Source organism: Chaetodon trifascialis, chromosome 4 (assembly GCF_039877785.1).
Source record: "Chaetodon trifascialis isolate fChaTrf1 chromosome 4, fChaTrf1.hap1, whole genome shotgun sequence".
Classification (NCBI taxonomy): Eukaryota; Metazoa; Chordata; class Actinopteri; order Chaetodontiformes; family Chaetodontidae; genus Chaetodon; species Chaetodon trifascialis.
In genome coordinates, this window is record NC_092059.1 from 20,303,308 (window position 1) to 20,326,052 (window position 22,745).

The following is a 22,745-nucleotide window of genomic DNA, read 5'->3' on the forward strand; positions in this document are numbered from 1 at the left end:
AACACTGAACTCCCTGATCCTGTATGTGGCCAGAAGCAGCAAAGGATTCCTTTTCTTCAGGTGATAACTGCCCCTGTCTCATAAGTTGACACAGCATGAGCAGCATTTTGCATGCTGATTAGTTTGTTTTAGCACAATCACTGCATCATAATCACTTCCCAGTAAGTGATATGGTTTTACATAATGAAGCACCATGTGTGCAGCACAGTACAGCTTGTCTGTACAAGTGGGTGAAAAGGAATAATAATGCTGATGATAATCTGTAATTTGTGTCAGGTTCATTTTGCCGAGCAATTGCACTTGTAAATTTTAGTTGTATAATTTCAGCTATTGTTGTTGTCGTTATTATATGTAGTAGTAGGAGAAGTATTGGTTGATTGATTTTCATGTTAATTCCTTGCAGCCAACGGGTTTCAGACCAAGGCCAGTGAGGGTGGTGTTCAGAGGAAGCAGCTGCCCTACTCAGTGGAAACTCCCTATGGCTTCCACCTGGACCTGGACTTCCTCAAGTATGTTGATGATATTGAAAAAGGCAATACAATCAAACGGGTCCACATTCAACGCAGGGTCAAGGGCCCGCCTAAATTCAGCACTCTGCCCAGAAATTTCAGCCTTCCTGGGCATGGGGCCAGGCCGGTCCCTAAAGACAAGGACAGCACATGGTCTGGGACCTCCACCCTGGGACCCAAGCCTAAATCACGGGTGACAGAGGTCCAACAGATCTTTGACTTCAGGGCAAGTGAAGGGGGAACTTCCAGCCAGAGCAGCAGGGGAGCAACCGGTCAGGGAACTGGCTACGTTTCAGCTAGGGCCAGAGATGAAGTAGGAACTGGGGCTCGAGATGGTGACGAGAAAACTGTGGGGATTCAGAGCCGGCCGAACCTGCTCCGAGCATCAAGCATGCCAATCACCCTACAGCAGCGGAAAGGCTCTGATTCAAACAGTCCAGACCGTATTGTGGGAACACCGGAGAGTGGGTCAACAGAGAACATGTTCCGTGCTTCACCGGACATAACAGAGAGACGGTGCGTTCCCCAGGAACGGACAGGTCTTCACCAGCAGATCACAGTGGCATTGAAGCGGGTCAGAGAGCTTGAAGACCAGGTCAAAACCATCCCAGAACTAAAGGCTCAGATCTGCTCATTAAGGGAGGAGAGGGAGCAACTACTGCTTCAACTCCAAGCACAGGCCCAAGCCCAGGTTTCCACATCATCCTCCACCATAGCACCAAGCTCTGATCCTGGGACACACACTCAGCCACAAGGACTCAGACCTTCAGAAGGACTCAACTTAGCTCTGATAACTCAGCCCTCTGGAGGTTTAGAAGCTTCAGAGCACATGCCAACAAAGCTGGTAACAGGGCAAGAGAAACAAGATGTGACAGAGGAAAGTAGAGTGTTACAAAAAGAGAGAGGGATAAATCAGGAATCTGTCAAGAGTTCTTCAGCATATGGAGAAATGGGTGGGTTGTCAGAGCAAGAGTCAGAGAGACAAATACAGCCGTCAGAAAAAACAGATAAAGAAAAAGAGACATTAGAGAGTCCTCTGGAGCAGGCGGTGCAAAAGCTATCACAAAACATTGCAGGACAAGAATTAACCTCACTTATGGTGGCTTTAAAAGATAAAGAGGCTAGCAGTATTCAGGATGGTAATGCAGGAAAACTTGTGGACCCAGATAGTGTGCAAAAGCTACAGGATAAGCTTATGACACTGGAGACTAAACTTACACAAGCTAGCCAAGAGCTGGATAGAACTAATACTCTTTTGAAAGTACAATTAGAGGAGAACAAGCTAAAAGAGGAGAGAATACTGCAACTGAGTGAGGGCATGAGAGTGGAGGTGTGCACTACTGAAGCACACAGCAGGCCCAGAAGAGAGAGTATTGACACAGGGACAGAGACGGAGAGAGTAGATTTTGCCAACCAACAGACAGAGACAGAATCGCCTGGTACAATAGATCAGGGAACAGATACAGATAGAATCTGTATTGAAGTGTGTGTGCCCAAACCAAGGACTGGAAGCATAGATCAAGGAACAGAGGCTAGTGCAGTTGACACACATGAACAGGTGACAGAGATGGAGACAGAAGTTGCTGCTGTGAGCCCGCCGAGACCCAGAGCCAACAGCATGGAAAGGGGCACAGTAACTGAGAGGATCGCCACTCAGGATCAGATGACTGAGACGCCCGTAGCGGAAAGGGTGAACCAAGTCACAGAAACAGAGGGAGAGACAGTAACAGACCATCCACATAGGCCGAGGGCCAGCAGCGTGGACCGGGGGACAGAGACAGAGAGAGTGGGCACTGTGGACAGGGTGACAGAGACAGAGGAAGCACAGAGGACGGACCAGCAGACTGAGACAGAGATAAACAGACGCCTGGATAACAATCCAGCCGGAGGTGCAGAGGCAGAGAGTCCAGTGAGAGAAAGTGCAAGCAGTGAAAGAGAAGAAGATGTACGTACTGTTGTCAGTGAAAGAGTGGAGGATAAGGAAGTGAATCAAAGAGATGGTGGAGAGAGTGGAAGTGTGGTCATGAAAGTTGTCACAGAGAGTTCAGCTGCAGTAGAGAGCAGAGCTGAACAAGCTGTAGTTGCAGATATTGTTAACCAGGATGAAGGCCGCATTACTCCACCTGTTGCAGCAGGAGAATATACAGAATCTAAGACTGAAACGATTACTGCAAAGAATGACTTAGACGAAGGGGAAATTACACCCCCAAAGAGTGAAGTAACAGAAATTGTTGAAATACAGCAGACTGCACCGGAGACTGTAGAGAAGAAACAAAAGGAAGAAGGTGAGATTGTGAGTGCAACAATCAAAGAGACTGTGGTAACTGGCACAGTTGTAGTAACAGCAGAGACTGCAGCTGTGAAGACAGTAGCTCCTGTACGGCCCCAGAGAGGCCGAAAGCCCTCAGCAGAGCAGCCACAGCCGTCACCTCCTCAACTTCAGGCTGTACCCGTGCGGCCTCGTAGGGGATCCAGTGAGACTCAAGCCCAGCAGTCCCAGCCCCAGATAAAAACCCTGCCCCAGGTGAAGGTACAAGGTCCACCTCAGCCTGAGGCCCAAACCCCAACACAGCTCTCCGAATCACAGATAAAACATCCTGCCTCATCTCTGTCTCAGGTTGAGGACCCCACCCTAGCCAAGAGGCTTTCTGGAGATTCTAGTGAGAAACAACCTCAGAGTGAGACTCAGGGCCTGTCTCCAACCTCCAGTGAAGTCCAAGCCCGGCCTAGTTCAATTCAAGCCCAGAATCAGTCTCAAACTCGGCGGGACTCCAAAGAGCTGAAAGCACCACAGAAGGGATCAAGTGTCTCACAACCTCCTCGCCGTGGATCAGGAGAAGTCCAGGCCCGCACAACTCGCCAGGGGTCATGCGACACCCAGTCGTCTCAGGGCTCTCGTAGAAGTTCCAGTGAGACTCAACCCCCTCACAAAGATGACAGCAAGACGCAATCTCTGCGCAGAGGCTCCAGTGAATCAGCCCAGCGCCGTGGTTCAAGTGAAGCCCAAGCCTCACGTCGGGACAGTGGCGAGGCCCAGCCCACCCGCAGAGGCTCCAGCGAGTCACCGACATCGCCCGCCGCTTTGGGCCAAGTTGTAACCCGGTTAACTGGGCTTCTGGGGGAGCAGTGGGCACAGCTGGGGAGCAGCTCTGGAACTCAACAGCCAGCCAGCCAGCAGGAGAGCCCGAGCACACAGAAACAGACGGCAGGGAAAAGAGCAGAGGCAGGCAAAGGAGCGTCAGCCAAGCCTGCGGGGAAAGCAGTCCCTGCAGCAGCAACAAGGAAACCAGCGGGGAAGCCCGGTCCTTCCAAAATGAGCTCTATTCAAAGTCAACTGGTCAGCTCCCTCAGTGTCCTCTCTGCCTTCTATTCACCAGGCCAGAAAGCTGCTGCTGCCAGCAAACAGCAAGAACAAGGTAGGCCTGTGGTTCAGTTAGATGCCCTGTGGTTTGTGCTGTGTACTCATTTGTGCACCTGTCTATCATACACCTGCTTGCCTGTTTGTAATAGACTCAATGAGCTGAATCCATTCCACTCTCACGTTCATTCAAATGATCCGTTCACAACTTGCCACTTAATTACAACACGTCCCTTCTGATCTCTGCCAAGAAGATTTGTGATTAATGTGTGTACAAGCGGCACGGTGGCACAAGCAGGTAGTGCGCGTGCCTCACAGCAAGAAGGTTGCCAGTTCGACCCCCGGGTCGGGCGGGGCCTTTCTGTGTGAAGTTTGCATGTTCTTCCCGTGCATGCATGGGTTCTCCCCGGGTACTCCGGCTTCCTCCCACAGACCAAAAACATGCTCATTAGGTTAACTGGTGACTCTAAATTGCCCCTAGGTGTGAGTGTGAGCGTGAATGGTTGTCTGTCTTTACATGTTGCCCTGCAATCGGCTGGCGACCGGTTCAGGGTGTACCCCGCCTCTCGCCCGTTGAAGCTGGGTTAGGCTCCAGCCCCCCCGCAACCCCAAGAGGGATAGGCAGTATAGAAAATGGATGGATGGTGTAATGTGGTGTAATGTACATAATGTACTTAATATCATTAATTTCCCATCCTCACTCCTCTCCCTTGAAGAAGAAGGCCTACAGCAGCAGCCAAACATCACCAGAATGCTCTGACAGATTTCTGTGGTGTCACTTGTGTGGAGCTTGGTGGTGGTTCACATATCAGCACACAGCTGATGTCAGACACACACTATTACCATCAAACTGACAACAAGGTGGTATATTTACAGTGAGCAGGTTTGCTTCTTTGCGACTGTAGTTTCTTTTCACTGTATCCTGAAACCACATTGTTCCTGTTCTATTATTTAGAAAACCTCCACTGATGTGCTGTCAAATCATGTCTTTAGGCGCTTCTATCAATAGGACTGTATCAACACAAGGATTATTGTGTACCTGACATATTGCTAAAGGAATGAATGGCAATACTTGTAAACTTCTTTGGACTTAATCTGTGTTTCTTTCTTGAGAACACAAGAGTTCAATGCGAAATATAACTGCATCGCCATTTGTATAATATTTTCCATCTCGACTTAATGATACAGGTGTATCCTGAATGTTTGTCGTGTGCAGCAAAACATGAAAAACACTGACCACTGTCACCGTAAACCGCATAAAGATATTAGACGTTTTGTCAGCTACGGGGGCCGGGGACATTTGCATGTCCATATGCAGTATACACTGTGTGAAAGATACAGTAACTATTGGCTGAGAGAGGACAAGCACATGTTACTAAGCATTAGTGAAATGATATGGTTCCAACACACACACACACACACACACACACACACACACACACACACACACACACACACACACACACACACACACACACACATCAAACAGGCTTGGGAGCCGAAGTACAGAATCACTCTGCTATCACACACATATTTTATGTTCAGGGTTCATTTTAAGTTCAGTGTTAGGAGTTCAGTGTGCAAGAGTGATTTTATGTGTGTGTATGTGTTCACGCGCATATCTAAATATACAGTATAAAGTATATGTGCTCTCTCTGTTCGTGGCTGCTTTCTGCATATTTGACATCTGAGATTCCCAGCCTGACCTCTTGAGCCTCAAATTACATCAGTGTTTCACTTCTACAGCAGATTGAAACATAAAACACTGCTGTTGCTTTGAGATCTCTCACTCATCCCAGTCATCAGAGACTCCGGATGAGCTTCAGAGATTTGTGTGGATGAGTGAGACGAGTGTCTCTGACACGGTGAGGGAAGGTTAAATTACACCATTGTTTTATTTATTAGAAGGTGGCAAGAGGTTGTATTCAAAAGCCAAATATGTGATAAACCTCCCCTCTCCCTATCTGTCTATCTCCTGAGAGGTTCTCCAAGGATCTAAAAGCATTCTTCTTCTTGGATGGTGGTCACTGGGAGCTTTTCAGCTGGCAGCTTTTGGCTCAAAGCCACATCCTCATGTCCTTGCATAAAACATTACAGAGCCTCTGCACCATGTCTGCTGTCAGGCACAACTAAGACAGCCATACTGGGCTTAGAGCCAAGGAGAGTCAGCAAAGGAGCCATGCAGAATCAATTAAAGGGCAGTTACGTACATAAGTAGGCCTGACAATGTCAAGGTGGTATGTTGTCATTAAGTCCTATAATCTTGACCTGTGCATATCGCCCTGGAACTGCTTTGGGTGGTCCTGAACCATGTTTTTGTAGAAAAAAACTGCAGTAGTCAGTTGATTTGATCAAGTTGAGTTTTGCTTTTTTTAAAATGAAATTTTGGTCTAATTGTCATCAAATCATGCTTGCGTAATCCTTTAATGCTTAAATGACCTCACATTAACACATTTTTGTCAGGCAGTCCTATTAAGAAGAGTCATTCTTCTTGACAATGTAACATTCACTCTGGTTTCATTATCTTTGTATGCTGTATATAGATGGGGCTCTAGTTCCCTCTTTCTTTGCCAACATAGGGATTCTTCTCTATTTGATGAGCTATACTTGCTTGTAATTGCATCCAGAGGTTCTTCAGTATTATCCAGGCTCTGAATGTTGTTTTAAGAGATACACATAGAAAGAAATGCACACAGAAACACGCTTGCTTGTTGCTCTTGCAGCCAACATGTGCAAACCATATGTTTTTTCACGAGCTCCCAATAGCAGTTTGAGGTATTGCTTTTTCTCAGCCTTTAGACTCATAACTTACTTTAACTATAGACTCACTCGTTTTTGTTGTTTTTTTCTGGATACACACGGTGGACAAAAATACACTGCTTCTTCAGAAAGCCTTCATCCAGCTTCAAGCATAAAACATTCAATTTGACTTAAGCAAATGTTATACATCACTCTCGCAGGGATTTATGTGTTTAGGATTGAGAAAATGCTGAAATAATACAGAATATAGATTTTCTTGCTTTGTGCACTGTAAATTGTAATTACTTAATTTTACCTACAAAAAGCATGCAAACCTATTGACTTAGAAAGACTAAGTGATTATAAAGGTATTCTAGTGTTTCAGTAACTTAATAAAGGTGACAGAGTACTTAATCATTTTCTTTAGATGTACTTTTGACTGAGTATAGATTACTCAGAATTGCTATTTCAAACAGCTAAGTAATTTCAAGCGTGTGTACAGACACAAACAACACACAAGCACTTACACACTCAAATTCCACAAAGGCCTAATGATTTTTTTCCCACCCTCCCTTTTCTGTTTCATCTCTCTTTCTCCCTCTCCCTCTGTCCTCCTCTTCACCAGGTCTCAAATCTATTATGAAGAAAAATGGTGCTGCTGACAAGCAAGGGAACAAGGGAGCCAAGAAAAACCTGAAGTTTGTTGGGGTGAATGGAGGGTAAAATCTTCTTTTTAATCAGCGTCCAAATATGTGATAAATATCTTTATAAAGACTGCAGAGCCTCTTTTTTTATTTGTGTCATGTATGTTTTGTTACTTCTTTAGCTCTCAAAGGAAAATTAACCCCTTAGGCCTCCTTTGTGAACAGTATTACAGAATAACTGAATGGAATATTATATTGTCAGATTCTTCACAAACACAGCGACTACAGATCTTCAAATTTCAGATTTGTCAGGTTTAATAAATTACATTCTGCAAAGTGGCTTCAGTCAGGAAGCTGTGGTGACTCCAAGTAATCCTAGAGGAAGAGAGTGAACATATGGATGATAGTCACAGATTTACTGGTTACACCAGTGTTATTGTTGATTCATGTCAAAAAGTTCAACATAGAAGATGAACCATCTTGTTAAGGATGCAGCAGTTCTGAGTATGACAGCTCTCCCATAGTTCACCGAAGTCTGACCACAGTGACTGTGAACAAAGTCCAGCTGTGTCCCACATCTGCTTCATACTGTTAGTCATCAAGCCTCATGCCCAGAATTTGACCTCTCTGCTGGTACGAGGGGCGCGAATGTGCGTGCATATGGATGTGTGTTGCACTTTATGTGATGTGTGTGCATAATTTTATCAGTATTGATGATACCTCAGTGCTTTGTGCAGTTGTGCGTAAGTCAGCATTTACCAAATGTGGATGCAGTGTGTGACTGAGTGTGTGTGACTTTGTAAGAGCTGATGAATTTTAAGTAAGCAGGTGGTTGTGGTTGGAAGAACAAAGGTGTCTCAAGGCAGGTAGATGTCTTTCGTGCTCGTCAGATGGTGCAACGGTTCTAACATGAAGCATCTGTTCACAAGTGCGTCTGAGTAACTAGGCAGATATAAATACCCTGGATGCTTACTTTGACCTTAACCGTAACTGCTGCATGTATAATCGTAACCCTCAACCTAAACATATAAGCAAGACCAAAAATGAATCTATTCCTAAAATAAAAACAGGGTAACCTTGTTGGGACTAGATGTTGTCCCTGAATGAGAAGTGGGTGCAGACAGATTTTTGTCCTCACAATTTTCACCTTTAGCTACAGAGCTGCTCTCAGCACTTGAGAGTGATTCACTTCTCTGTCAACTCACCAGCAGCTGAGACATTTGTAAGCCTACTTTTCTCAAATGAGAACTGGAAGAAAGTTTAATCTTAAAGTTCCTCTGCAGCCATTGATTAAGCCCTTAAAAACTAATTTCTGTTCATTAAAATTATATATGTAGGAGTTTTGTCCATGAAAAAAATCCCTTCCTACCTTCCTAACCCACCTTTGCCCACCCAACTCTGCATTTGCCGTAACTTTCTTCATCAAGACCCCCAAGCCATTTAACATGTCAACATTTGACATGAATCATCATGTAACTTGGCAGGCTAATGTTGGCTAACGTTATGTAGCACACTGCAGATTTGTTTGGACACAGTCAACGATAAAACACGATAAAATCAATCCCCAGGATGAATGGGTGGAGCAGCGTAGAGCTGTAAGTTTTGTGGTAAAGCAGTGCTCCAGAAAAAAGGCTACTGCAGGCTACAGTTTGGCTCTCAGACTTTCAGATCCTTTGATAAGACATGAAGGCTCACCATTTCTCCTTTTGCTGCTTTGTGATGTACGTGATGTTTGACACCCTGCCTGTCCGAATCTGTGTTTATGAGGCTGTCATTGATCCACTGCGTCATTTGCCGCAAAAGGAAAATGAAAAGTCAATGAAATAGTTGTAATTTTAGGTCTGTGCATACATCTAATGATACTTTTGTTTCTTGTTCTCTCCAAGCAACATTTCCATTTCCTCAGTGGTACTACCTCCTGCATGTCGAGGAAATGGCTTCCATTATCAGATTTGTTTTATTCCTGTGTTCCTGTTCTTACATTCCTGAGCTTCTCTGTCTTATGACTCTCTTGCCTTGACTATGTTTTGACAGAGCTGTGGCGAGGTCTGTTCCTTCCTCCCTGTTTTAGAATGATCTGCAAACTTCACAGCCTTTCTCCAGAACAAATACTGAATTATCAGAGGCATTGTCAGAATCTGCTCCTTTATAAACATACGCTAAGAGTGTTTTATGAGATAGAGATAGCTTTAATAAGTTATATAAGATGGTCCACATCTACTCTGTTTGTTTAGAGTTTTTAACTCCCGTTCTGGACAATGAATATCCCTCTACACTATTTATAATGAGACAAACATGTCAGACAACAATATTTTCTCTGACTATCTTTAGGCTCCTGCCCACACTGGGAAGTGGGCTGCTGTCTGTACTTCTTCCCTTTGAATGGTCTAACCTATCTTTGCTCTCCCTTGAGCTCCTCTGGAATCCAGAGAATGCCGTGCGGCCCCTGAACGCCTCTTGTGGTGTAGCGTCTTAGTGTGTGTGCATGTGCATTTGTCTACAAATAAGCATGAATCAGTGGCATTCAGCATGAGACTTATCTGATCATTGGCCTCACAGAGGTTCCTTCATAATATACCCTCAATGATCTCTCACAGACACACACACACACACTCACACCAATAGAAACCACCACAGCTCTAAATATATCATCAGCCTTCCTCAATGAACAAGGTTATGTTTTGTCCAGGGTTGCATATGTGAGCGTGCAAACACACCTGTGGATTTTCACATGTATATTTAACTGTGTGAAGGATGTTTTGGATTTGTGGGCCAAGGTTGTATTAGACAAGCTTCCTTTTCATGTCATGCTTGAGGTGTAGAGGGGAGGCTCTGTTCTGTTTATCTCTGACTTCACTGCTGCCATGCTCAGGTGTCATTGATGTGGCTGCCTCTGTATATGTTTACTTTCTGTACACATGCTTACTTATAGTGAAGAAACATGAGTCAATGTTTCAAAGTCCAGTTAATGTTTTCTTTCTTGCATAATTTAAAGATGGATTCCTGTTGAGGTTAAGGCTGTCTCCTGTATGTAGTCATTCAACGCAGGCGACAGTATGCAGAAAGCTTTATTAGAGATATATAATTGTGAAAGTGTGCATGTCTACTTGTGTGTGTCCTCCAGCTATGAGACGACATCCAGTGAAGAGTCCAGTGGAGACGAGAAGCCGAAGGTGGAGGTGGAGGTGGAGGAAGAGGACAGCTCAGAACCAGAGGTAGAGAAGGAAAAGGAGATGGAGCCGGAGGAGAAGCCTGAGGAGGGAGCAGAGGTCCAGCAGAAGGATGCAGAGGTCTCAGCTGAGGGAGAAGGTGCTGTGGCTGCAGAGAAGGAGGGTGAAAGAGGGCTGCTGGATCCAGAGGGCAGCCAGGAGCTCCTGGAGGAACAGGCTGAAGGGTGAGACAGATAGTAAAGCTTCATTTATTGTTGAGTGTTATAGCTACAGAGCCCGTGCACATAGCTGCTGTAACTCTGGCTCAGGCTCTGAACTCTAATGGACTGTGATTGGTCAGCAGGGACTGCTTTCTGTTGCTGGTAGAGATTGTTGATAGTGAACAATACATGAGGCAAGCTGAAAAAAGAAAGCTCAGTCATCTTCTCTTTTTCAGTAACACACATCTAGAAAAGCAGTCTGACCTTGATCCATGCTCTCCATCACAGCGAAGGAAAGAAATTAAACATGACATCTGTGCTCAGTAATGAAACAAGGTGGACCTTACCACGGTAGCTCATATCATGGAGTGAAGGAATATAAACACAGTTAATGGAATATAATTAAAGCACAATCCTGCTGCATCACGTACAATACATCCATAGAGATGACAGCGTGATGTACAAGTGAGTGCTTTGTTTTGTGTCCAGCTACAGCCGCCACGCTTTGTCTGAGTCAGGTGCTGAATGACACTTCAATATACAGTGGGCCTCACGCACACGCATGCACACACACACACACACACACACACACACACACACATACACACATACCCACTGTTACACACTTTAATGTACAATAAGCTTCACACAAGCACCCCAAACTCACTCGTACACACTTCAATATAAGCTGCTCTCATTCTAATAGAAACACCCTGCATTCCCTAAAGTGTCAGGGGTCTGGGACAGAAAGCAAATAACCAGCAATGCGGTCCTCACTACCACTGACTGATTACTTGTCTCTCCCAGGTGTGTGACAGGGGCTGAGGGCCCCCAGGGCCAGACAGTAGATGGGGCTCCTGAGAGAAGACAGGACTTAAATTAAGTCATCACTCAGCACTTGTCTGATCATTCTTATGTGTGTGTGCTTGTACATGCATGTGTGTTTTGTCGCTGTAGAGGCCTGCAAGGCATCTTTTATCTTTTGTTTTCATCCCACACAGAATTTACCAAAGTCTTGGCCTTATGTCATACAGACTTGATGGTATTTCCACAGTAAACCTGAAAAGAGCAGTAAAGACAACAACGAAGAAAGCAGATGTGGAGTGTGCTGGGTCAAACTCGGATCTTTCTTTTTCTTTTTTTGCTTCCGGATACTCCTGGTCTGCTTGAAAGTTGTTGTTATTGTGTTGTATGGTCTTTGTCTCCAGGGAGAAAGTTGACAAGAGTTTCATAGATGCTTGCCTGTATGTGAAAGACCGCATGGAAGAGGTTTCTTCCCCCGATAAAGAAATGGTAAGAATTGACTTTGGCTGCTGTTTTAATTCTTCTCAGCTGTGTAAAATGATTGACTGCAAAGTTAATGTTCATGGATGTCGATCCGTCCTCCACACTGCATCAGCCATAGCTTTTTGTAGTGCGTCTGTCTCCTTTCGAATGATGGAAAAATGATTCTTCACTTTCCAAATTCAGTTTCTGAGACTGTGATAAAAAACAACTTCTGTTCAGGGAAAATGCTGCAGGTTCTTTGTTGATGTTCTGTTCGAGCTCTTTGGCTTCAATGAGTAGAATAATGTGGAGCAATGTAGCTTACAGTGCCGTTCCTCAGGCTGAAAATGCTCAGAGAATGCAGGTGGCTTTTTCATTTATATCTTTTCTCTCCTTCCTCTTTCCTCAGCGTCAGGTGTTAGTGGTGCTCTACCAGGAGTGGTTCAGGGTCTCCAGTCAGAAAGACTCGCAGGCCGATACCGTCAGATTATACCTGCGACAAGTGGGCTTGACCACACCCACTCTCCTGCCATATGTAGTGAACTTGACAGACGGCAATGGGAACATGGCCCTCCACTACAGTGTGTCGCATTCAAACTTCCCTGTGGTCAAACTGCTGCTGGATACTGGTGAGATGCAGACACACATGCAGCTGAATGCGTAAATACAGAATTACAATTTTAAACAAAGTTAGTGGATAGATAAAGCACAAAAGTGCACAAAAAGCTGTCTTCGCTTGAGTCAAACATCATGTTTGTGTGTTCAGGTCTGTGTGAGACAGACAATGTGAACAAGGCAGGCTATACCCCAGTGATGCTCGCTGCACTGACGGCTGCTGAGAGCCCTGATGATCTGGAGGTGGCACAACAACTGTTGAAACTGGGCGATGTCAATGCATGCTCCAGACAGGTAATATATATGCCTGCACTGGCACATCGCTTCCCCTGAATTTACTGGCTCGAAGGCCTCGCTGTGTTATCTGTGCCATCTGTAGTGCAAACCAAGTAAGATGTATACATGGGAAGGAATAGCACATTAGTCTAGGAAAGCATACTAAAGTCATGGGAACCCTTAAATGTACTGTTTGCACATTCTTGAATCATTAATACAAATGAACACTTATTTTCATGCACAACTTTGGAACTTGCAGACATATAGACATAGAGTTTTTCCTCTATCCTCCTTTTCCTCCCTAAACTCTGCATCTCTCTTCATTTATCTCTTTATCTCCCCTTCATATCTGCCCTCTCACTCTTCAATTCTAATTCTCTGTGTTTGTCCTTCTTTAGGCGGGCCAGACGGCGCTCATGCTTGCAGTGAGCCACGGACGCCTTGCCATGGTGAAGCTGCTCCTGAGCCGCGGCACGGACGTAAATGCCCAGGACCGCGAGGGCTCCACAGCCCTGATGTGTGCCAGCGAACATGGACACACGCACATTGTTCGTCTGCTGCTGGAAACAGGTCGCTGTGACCTCAGCCTCACAGATAAGGTATGCTGTTATACTGTGAAGTCAACACGACACCGTCCGCTGGAGTGTTGTAAAAGCTCACACATTCACCTGTCATCCAAAGTGTTGTACAAGTTATTAAAGGTGACAAAACGTGACATATAGGGCTCTTCAAGATCTTATTTAGCTTGTCCATGCTGCACGGCTAACTGAGCTAACTAGGCAGTAGCTACAGCCATAGAGTATGATGAGCAGCAATTAGTGGTTAATCTGATGATATGATGGCCCTTATTTGTTTGGAATGACCTTTGACAGATGGCCAGTTCTGAGGCTACATATTACACCTTTAAGCATGCAGCCTCATGGGTGAACTGTTGCCTCCATGTGCTGCCAGGCTTAAAATATATCACAGTGTTGTATAAATAACAGAATGCAACCAAATCTGCTCACTGACAGGCCTGTATGTATGTGTGTGTGTGTGTGTGTGTGTGTGTGTGTGTGTGTGTGTGCGCGATATACAGTATATATATATGTGTGTGTGTGTGTGTGCGATATATATATATGTGTGTGTGTGTGTGTGTGTGTGTGTGTGTGTGTGTGTGTGTGTGTGTGTGTGTGTGTGTGTGGAGAAAAAAAGAGATTTTCTCTGTCGGCAAAAACATGGATTCAGAATGGGTTCACCTCTAACCCCCACAGTAGCTAATTTATACATGGAGCAAGTGGCAAGAGAGACACTGATCCGTACTGAGGGGGACGCTCGAGGCAAAAAGCCTCAGACTTCCTGCCTGTGCTGTCTTTGGCTTAATTTGGACGCTGGTGACTCTTCCCTAAGGGTTAATTCTTAAGCTAGGGATCACTGCTTCATTTCAACAGCTAGTTATTAGCTGCTGGGGCTATGTGAATGGTCGCACAGCTCCTAGCGCCTGGCTCACATATGTTGAATATGTCGCTAGATATTAGGCTGCCCCCGCGGTCAATGTTAGGTGCCCAGTAGCTGCTGCCCTCTCTAGACTTGATCTTACCCCTTGCAGACAATCTTGTAAGTACTGCTGTAATCATGATCACAGCACTGCTTCTGCTCCTCCACACTTGCATCCAGCTGTGGGGTTTCATTCTAGCTCCCAAAGGATGCAAGTGTCATCACTTCAATCATCACTGCCAACACTGCTTTAGCATTATTCGCGCATTTCTACAACACATTGTCCTGCGCAGCCCTCGGGGCGATGAGACGTCAGAGGACGCCTCACTTCATGTGTTCTCAACAATTAGCCAGCAGCAAAGTCAGCAGAGCAACACTTCAGTAGATTGTTTAGCCTGGATTTTACTGCACCACGTTGATGACCGAGATGAATCTGTACAGACGTATCACGTATAGCTCAACCATATGCCTCTGGGAGATCATTTGCTGCGTGACTCCCTGACAATGCATGAGCATGCTCTGTATTAATGGTAGTCAGGGACAAACATTATCTCTAAACTGAGTAAATAAGCAGCTCTGGCAAGCAATTTTGAATTATGTGCAAGTAAGTAGAACAGTTTGTTTAACAGATTTGGGAAATTTACATAAAGTGTAACACAGAGTGTGTCACACTGTTCTGAGTCATCTGTGCTCCCATGAGACAACAGGTCTCTCTCAGTATGCAGCCTTGTCTGTTTTAGTTTGCTGTAATATCTAATATGTAGCCTTTGATTAGAAGAATAGATAGGAGACGCCAACATGCTGTGAGAATGATGCAAGGTACAAGCAGCGTTATAGAGCACTGCCGGTTCAGTCAGCTGGGAACATTTGCAGCTATGTCTTAATTGATGTCTCAAACCTTCTCAAACTATGTGGAGATGGGCTTCCAGTGGCCTAACAGGAGGAATGTTATTCACAAAGATGCAAATATGGACGAGAATAGAGACTGATTTGTCCGTAAGTAATGAGTATGCTGGGTGTTATGAGAGTCAGCTATAAATATCTGAGCTGTTGATTTATACAGAAAAATAAACCTGACAGCATCACAAGTATTGACGAATCTACAGGCAAAAATCTACAACAGAACCACAAAATTGTTTTTCACAGTTTCTGTTCCACCAGTGTCCAAGTATGAGTCAGAGAGTGACACCAAAATCATCCATCCAAGTTTAAGATTGAGCAATGGACGGATCGAGCTTGTGCATAACATTAAAAGTGGTTGTTTGTCTTATACACTATAAGAAAGAATAAATCAACTAGTGCAGGCACAACAAAATGTCTTTGTTGCTGTGTTGTATTATATTGTCTTGCTTTAGTCCATAAATAACATATTTTCTGATTTATATTGGTGATGTTTTGTTTTATGCTTCACTGTTCATATTGTTGCTGGAGAAAGGATTTAAAAGGTTCTGATACTAAAGTGTCAAACATTTCTTACTGAAGTTTATGTCTTGTATGCCTTAGAACATTTTCCCCGTTTATCTTTCCCATCAAAACCTCCCCAGACGTATTATTTAACCCTGTCTTATTACAGGGTTCCTCTGAAGCAAAAAAGCTTATCTGTGGATGTTATTCTAATCTTTGTTGCACATTTTGATGTGTAATTTGGGAAATGATAATCCAATAATTGATTCGGCTCAAATCATAAAATGACAAATCATAGTCTCAACTAGCATTTCACATTTCAAGAAAGGCAAAATGTTCAGACTTATTTTCATATGCTGAACTCAGCTCTGCTGAGAGTTTTGCCTGTCTAAGGGCAGGTGCAGTCTGTACTACCTACTCTAAGGTCTGGCTGGAGAGTGAGCAACACAACGCTGCCACCGTCAGGATAAGAGCAGTCACTGCAACACCTTTGATGTGAAGCTGTGACATTTTCTGTCTGCTTTTCCCCAGAACGGACAGACAGCGCAGTCGGTGGCAGAGGGAGCCTCCCACCAAGACATAGTTGACCTTCTCAAGGCCCACGCTGAGACCCGAGCTTCTGAGCCCTCGTCTACCACAGACCTCCTCTGAGCCAGGCCAACCCTGTTTACTTCTTCAAATCACTCCAGCTAGCTGACCCCCAACCCTTCAATTTCCAAGACCCTCTGCCCACCAACAAAGAGGGAAAAGGTCAAATTAAGGACATGGTGACACATAGAAGACAATGGAAAAAGTGGACATGCTCTGTTTACCGTGGAAATACAAATGAACCTCTGAGACTGGAGTGTCCAGCAATGTACACCCACATTTTTCTTCCATGTCTCTGCCACCATGCCCTGTGGGTGTTTATGGATATGCTGCATCTACCACTGGACAGAAAACAAAGGGCGCCGCTCGGATTGATGATGAGACATTGCCGTCGTGACAAATGTGATTGACAGGAATTTAATTGGGGGACAGGGTCGGGATATCAGGAGGGATCAGGGATGGACAAACTGGCAAGAGGATGAAGATACTCTGACGAACTGCTGCTTCTTCTCATCAACTAGCTCGTCCAGCTAAATACTAAGCACATGATCTACCTTTCAAATTTACAATATTGAATATGACATGATTTCTATTTTTCTTTTCTGACATTGACATCCTTCTTTTCATATTTGGACATAAGCCATTAATGAGAACATAGTATATGTAGAATGTTATTCTAACAGATTATAATCATATACAAACACAGAAACTGTATTTTTTACTGCACTTTTTTATTGTGTTTGTGTACAGTAAGTAGTCATCTCTAATATCAATGCCCAGAAGAAACTATATATCTCCAAAAGTGCAAATTAGAAAATTGAGTTAAAGGAGAACTTCAAGTTTCCCATCATTTATTGGATATATATATCATTTACTGTGTTGTTTCTTGCCATAGTAATGATGTTTTCACGTACAGGACATCGGTGGTCATCATCTGTGAGTGACAAATGGATTAGTTGGAGCTGAAATGTTCCTGTTGGACACAAAAGAAATTTTTATAATCACATTGTAACCATATTTTAGAAAGTCAAAAGTCTTCTGATAAGAAGATTGTACTGTTCAGAAGGCGCTGCATGCCAACACACAGTTACTCCCCCTACTGGCTGTCTTGTAGTACTAAACAACAGTATGTTGTAATACTGTGTTCTCATGATGAACGTCTCTCTCTTTCTTCATCGTTCTCTCAGTTCAAATATAATGTATGTCTTGTTCGCCTGCTCGTCTCAGACTGAATCATGTATGCAGCTGCTACAAAATGCACAATGAATGTCAGGCTGGCTGTGATACATTCCAAGAAAAACAATGTAGCTAACTATACCGGCATGGATCATGAGACTAACAGAGATATTGACTGTCAGTGGCTATGGCACACGTAGGAATGAGTCTGGATATTTAATTACTAGAAAATCTTGATTATCAAGGTTGGATCTGCGTGTCTTTAAGTTACTAACACTAATTCACTTTGTTCCTGCCTCGAGGCGTTCATATTTCAAGATGATGAGCTGACAAGACTGAAAGCAGAGGGTTGTTTATGGCCTAAAAGAAGCAATATCAATGAAATACCACCTTTTCAATCAGACACTAGGTAGGGAGAAGTCCTTTAGTCGAGCCTTAATCAGATCCTACATTTCAGAGGGGAGATGTGTTTCAGGGAGTGTGGTCTTTGTCTTCTGTTCTCCACAAACCTACACCCATATTCCTAAAGTTTCTTAAAACAGGAGTACTGGTCTGATGAAATGTTTACAGCCTAACAGCTCCCCTTCAGTGGCCCCTGCAGAAATGAGCAGCTACCAGTTTACACGAGACAAAGGGATCAGGCATTTCATCTGTAAACAGGCATCTGGAGGAGTATGTTCACCGTCCTGCAGAGGGTCATGGCTGCTGTACAAAAACCTTTAGGCTTTAAAGGGGCACTCCAGTGATTTAGTATTGGGCCTCCATAAAGCTGGAGAACCCTCCATTGATATTGAAAGAAATGGTAAATCCTGACTTTTAGTCCTCAGTACAAATCAAGCTCCAAAAACACTGGATACTCCAATTCCCATAATGCAACCAGTGGCATCATTTTGCCTGGTAAATATCCACTTCTCTCAGATTCCATATTTCTAATGCAGACTTTCTGTTGTAAAGAAAGCTCCTCCAGAGGAAACAAACTAACCTATATATGGAAATTTGGTGCAGCGCCTCTTAAAATGGTAACTGGGGTTTGCTGGGGTTACTGTAGGTGGAATTTAAAGGGGAATACCACTCATTTTAACAACTGCCATGTTTGTGGTCTGCGACGTTCCAGCCTGCACTGTAGCTAGATATTTGTTTCTTACTGGCAAATCAAACGTCTCAGTTCTTATTCGTCCTTCTAGAAAAGTGGATTTCAGATTTGTTGGCTTGCTTTAGTCATGGTTAATCTATATTGCCACAGTATGGAGAGCTGCAGTGTGATCTGACCACTGATCCTGCACCAGTACTCTCTCATTCCAGACACTTTATTAATGTGGGTGCTAATATGGGACTATATAGATTGACATGAAGATTAGACCTATTATATTTAAGTATCTTGATTATAGAGTATATACAGTGGCTGCATTTATTCGGCAACAATGAGAAGTTTTCAACAGTGGCTTAGTAATCAGATCATCATTTGCTGAGTCACAAAGTAGCACAGATTTTCTCAACGATGAGGCTGAAACAGAAACTGAATTCTAGCTCTAAGCAGCACATCTGATCATCATCGCTTGTCTGTACAGTAAGGGATGAAACCTAGAGTCTGCGTAGCTCCCCACGATTCAGACAGCTGAAGGATGATCCGATCTGTGCTGTGTGAAATACTATCTGGTATATCTGGTCTTCCGTGCCTGTGTACTAAGTCTTAAAGTAAATTGCATCCATATGTTTAATCCAGTGTGACCCAGACGTAATAAGGTTTCATAACTGGCTCAACACCAAAGAAATGAAATCTGATCTGTTTCACATATGGTTAAGTATAGAGTTTTATCTCTTCCTGTTCCAGATATGTGTACATACAGTATTGTGAAAAATATATAACAAGTATTGTCTGACAGTTTGCTCTAAAAATTATATTAAGTATTTATTCCAAATGCTATATTTTTTACCATATATATTATACTTATGTATGCATGGACAAATATTCCAGTAATTCTGTTGGAGGGGAATTTGGTCGATTGGAAATTATGCTGTTCCCTGATGATGTGATTATCCAGCTTATCTCTGATAGGTTGGGTGGTGTAGTACATGTGTGATTTGACAAGGATGTGGACTGTGTCATGTGCCCTTTAATACTACCTTTGACCTTTGTGGGGAAAATATGAAGCAGATTTGACACTGGCATAAGCTACAAGGACAGTGTCTCCCTTGTTTGATAACCCATCTGATAATGGAAGTGTATGTACATGACAGAGTCAAATGTAAAAACATGTACCTCTCTGAAGTATTCCTTGTACAATGGGCTTACTGTATATGTTACAAACCAGAGAACTACTTCTAAATAAATAAATATGAAGATTTAAATGCCTATTTCATGTTGCTCTTGATCATTTCTGGGAGAAAAGCAGTTTCTGCAAAGAAAAGTACTTGTAAAAAGTACTTGTCACTCTATGCAGCTGGATACACAGTGTTTCCTGTTAGTTACCTTAATGACAGCCTGAACAACATTTAGAAGAATCGTGTGTTGTCGTGGTCAGATCAGGTTAGATTTGTTTAGATTTAGATTTGCTCTGTGACAAAAATATATACCCATAATGTAGCTCCCACCCAACCGATCTCTCTGGACGCTCAACTTGAATGCTATTACATGGTGTAATGAAAGGCAGTGACCAGCAGATGGCGGTATTACTGTGCGGTAAGAACACTAACCGAGGGAGGCTTAAACACTCTCCCCTAAATATCTACAAGAGCTGGCTTTAGAGAAGTTTCTTGAAGTGTCTCTCACACAGGAGGCTTCTTCAGCTCTGTCTGACTGTGGTTTCGAATGTTATGATCACATGTGGGACGCTGAGCCACGCGGCAGTCAGGTGAGAGTCGTTAAGGTGGGAATTGTTCTTCAGGCCAAAAGAAGCCTGGATGAGGTGAACCTTGTGTCTGGCTTCTGAATATACAGTGAGCTGGATAATTGAGAATGCTCTCAGACCTTCCTGGGTGAGAACTGCTTCTCAGGTGGGAATGTGGGGAAACTGCTGCACCTCTGTGATAAAAGCACACACAGGGAACTATTAACTGTTTAACAAATCAGAAGCATACAGAGGTGGACTCATTTTCCGGCCTATATTGCACATCATGATGCTTTCTCCACTGAAAAGGCACCCCAGAGGACACTGCATCACATTTTCTCCATTTTAAGGGCAGCCATTATTATACTGCATTACATTTTCCCCACTGGAGGGGCACCCTTGGAGGCACTGGGGGGTGAGCGATGTTTTCCGAATAAACGTACAGTATGAGCATAAACACTGCTTCAACACATCAATCCTCTCTAAAATATTTCTCTACTTTCAGCTGTCTTAGTCAGTATAATGGACACTTGAGTGCTAATAATTAGATAACCTTGGTGATGCCATGTTAGCTGCAAGATTTCCTTCGGGAGTCTGTGTGGAAACGCCTGCTTTCAATAGGCTTTCTTCCTCCAGTATTTACTTCGTTCTACCAGTTGTCTGTGCATATAGAGGAAAACCTGCTGATTCGATTTTCATGAAACTCGGGGGCAGGGTGTAGCATTGGACGAGGAAGAAGCCATTATATTTTAGAGCAGGTCTGACTAACAGGGTGGATGCCTGATTTATTCTTCATTATTGTTAACATTGAGAGATAGAGCATCTGGCCTCGGTTGAATAAATGCAATACAACTTAACAATCCAGTAGATGGTAGTCAAGTTCAGTAGTGACAACTACTGGCTACTACTACCACTAATATGGCTTAAGATGGCATGAAAACAAACTTTAAATGAGGTCTGTCTCTTTTCTGTTCATTTATCATCCATACCAAAGATGCAGCTGTGAGACACTTAGTTTAAATTTCCCATGGAGACAGTTAGCCAGTGGAGCTGAACAACTGGAGCAGCGAGTGTATACAGTACCGTGGTATTTTTAAAAATTAAAGCATGGGGATTTTATGGGTTACATCTCAAGTTAATTGCCATTATTATTCTTAATAAACACAATACCAACACAAATGATATTTTACAACGATAAAAAAACGTCACTGGAATAATATGATTGATTAAAGCAGACTGGAAATTCATTTTTACAGGAAACAGATGGCGGTTAATCACTACCAGAGAGGAGGAGAGTGATTTGGTCTTAACTGAAGTGGATGATGTGTTAGTGCTGTTTTTGAGTTGTTCCAGCTGCAGTAATTACGTACACACAATACACACTGTTGTGCTTGTACATGCATAAACGTGTACACACACACGGTGAGTGTGTTTGTGCATCCCCAAACACACTCACTGTGTGTGTGTGTGTGTGTGTGTGTGTGTGTGTGTGTGTGTGTGTGTGTGTGTGTGTTTGTGTGTTGATGCACACACAGTGAATCTCCCTTCACACTCTATGTATTCCCATAGAGTGAGGATAGCAGAAAAGAGCATATCGAGTAAAAGTGATGTTGTTCTCTGCTCATCAATGGCTGTCTGGAAGTCAGGTGACTGTGAAGATGAAGGTTTAAGGGGCAGGTTGCAAATCAGATTTGTGGCACTTCTGGGTCTCAACCCCCTCACCTTTCCCACCAGGTAGCAGCTTTAATGAAATTCATTATTCATTTATTTATAAGGTGCAAAAATAAGGTCTGCAGCACAAAAGGGTGAATGATTTGTTTTGGTGTAATTGCATCCTACACATGTTCATGTTCCTGTTGCTGACCGCCTGTGTGCCACAGACACCATTTATGAAGGGAATAAGCCCATCAGAGGGAGTGAAGAGCGAGCCCATTACAGGCATCCGCTTTACGTAGTGTATGGATGGCCTCAGCCTCAACTCACACTGGGCTCCTGTGCCTGCCAATTACACTGATGTACAGTGTTTATATTTGAGTGTACGCCCTCACACATGCAGACACACACTGAGAGGCTGGCTTCTTATTTAAAATGTGAATCTCCGTGCTTAACGGCAATCCCCTCATCATACAGTACATATAACTAAACAAACACACACACAGAGACAAAGAGGAAGAAGGACCAGAGGGAAATATAGAAAGCACACACACACAAACACATGCATGCACACAAGCGCTCCTACTCTGCATTGCAGATGTTTTTTGTGGCCTCTCTGTCTGCCAACACCAGGATGATGAGCCGTCCTCGTTAGCATGGAGACTTTTAGCTGTAATTATCTGGTAATGGCACTTAGCCCATCAGCTCCTCCTCTAGTGTGTAGCATTGCATGCGCGCACACACGTACTCACACACATATTCAGACTCAAACACACATGCTGGCATGCAGTTTTACAGACAGCCACAAACACAGACTGACAGACACACATGACCACACACAGC

General features: G+C 43.7%; 1 protein-coding gene across 2 annotated transcripts in view; it reads left to right on the forward strand.

Moving 5' to 3' along the window:
* kank4 (KN motif and ankyrin repeat domains 4) overlaps positions 1 to 19,774 on the forward strand; it is a 72,740-nt gene extending 52,966 nt beyond the window's left edge. For both annotated transcript variants that reach the window (XM_070960758.1, XM_070960759.1), the window contains exons 3-10: positions 404 to 3,925; positions 7,232 to 7,325; positions 10,375 to 10,644; positions 11,829 to 11,913; positions 12,296 to 12,515; positions 12,653 to 12,795; positions 13,176 to 13,376; positions 16,189 to 19,774. In XM_070960758.1, the coding sequence (XP_070816859.1) occupies positions 404 to 3,925; positions 7,232 to 7,325; positions 10,375 to 10,644; positions 11,829 to 11,913; positions 12,296 to 12,515; positions 12,653 to 12,795; positions 13,176 to 13,376; positions 16,189 to 16,308 (4,655 nt within the window). In that variant the 3' untranslated portion in view covers positions 16,309 to 19,774. The remainder of the gene's footprint in view (positions 1 to 403; positions 3,926 to 7,231; positions 7,326 to 10,374; positions 10,645 to 11,828; positions 11,914 to 12,295; positions 12,516 to 12,652; positions 12,796 to 13,175; positions 13,377 to 16,188) is intronic.
* The last annotated feature ends 2,971 nt before the right edge of the window (positions 19,775 to 22,745 follow it).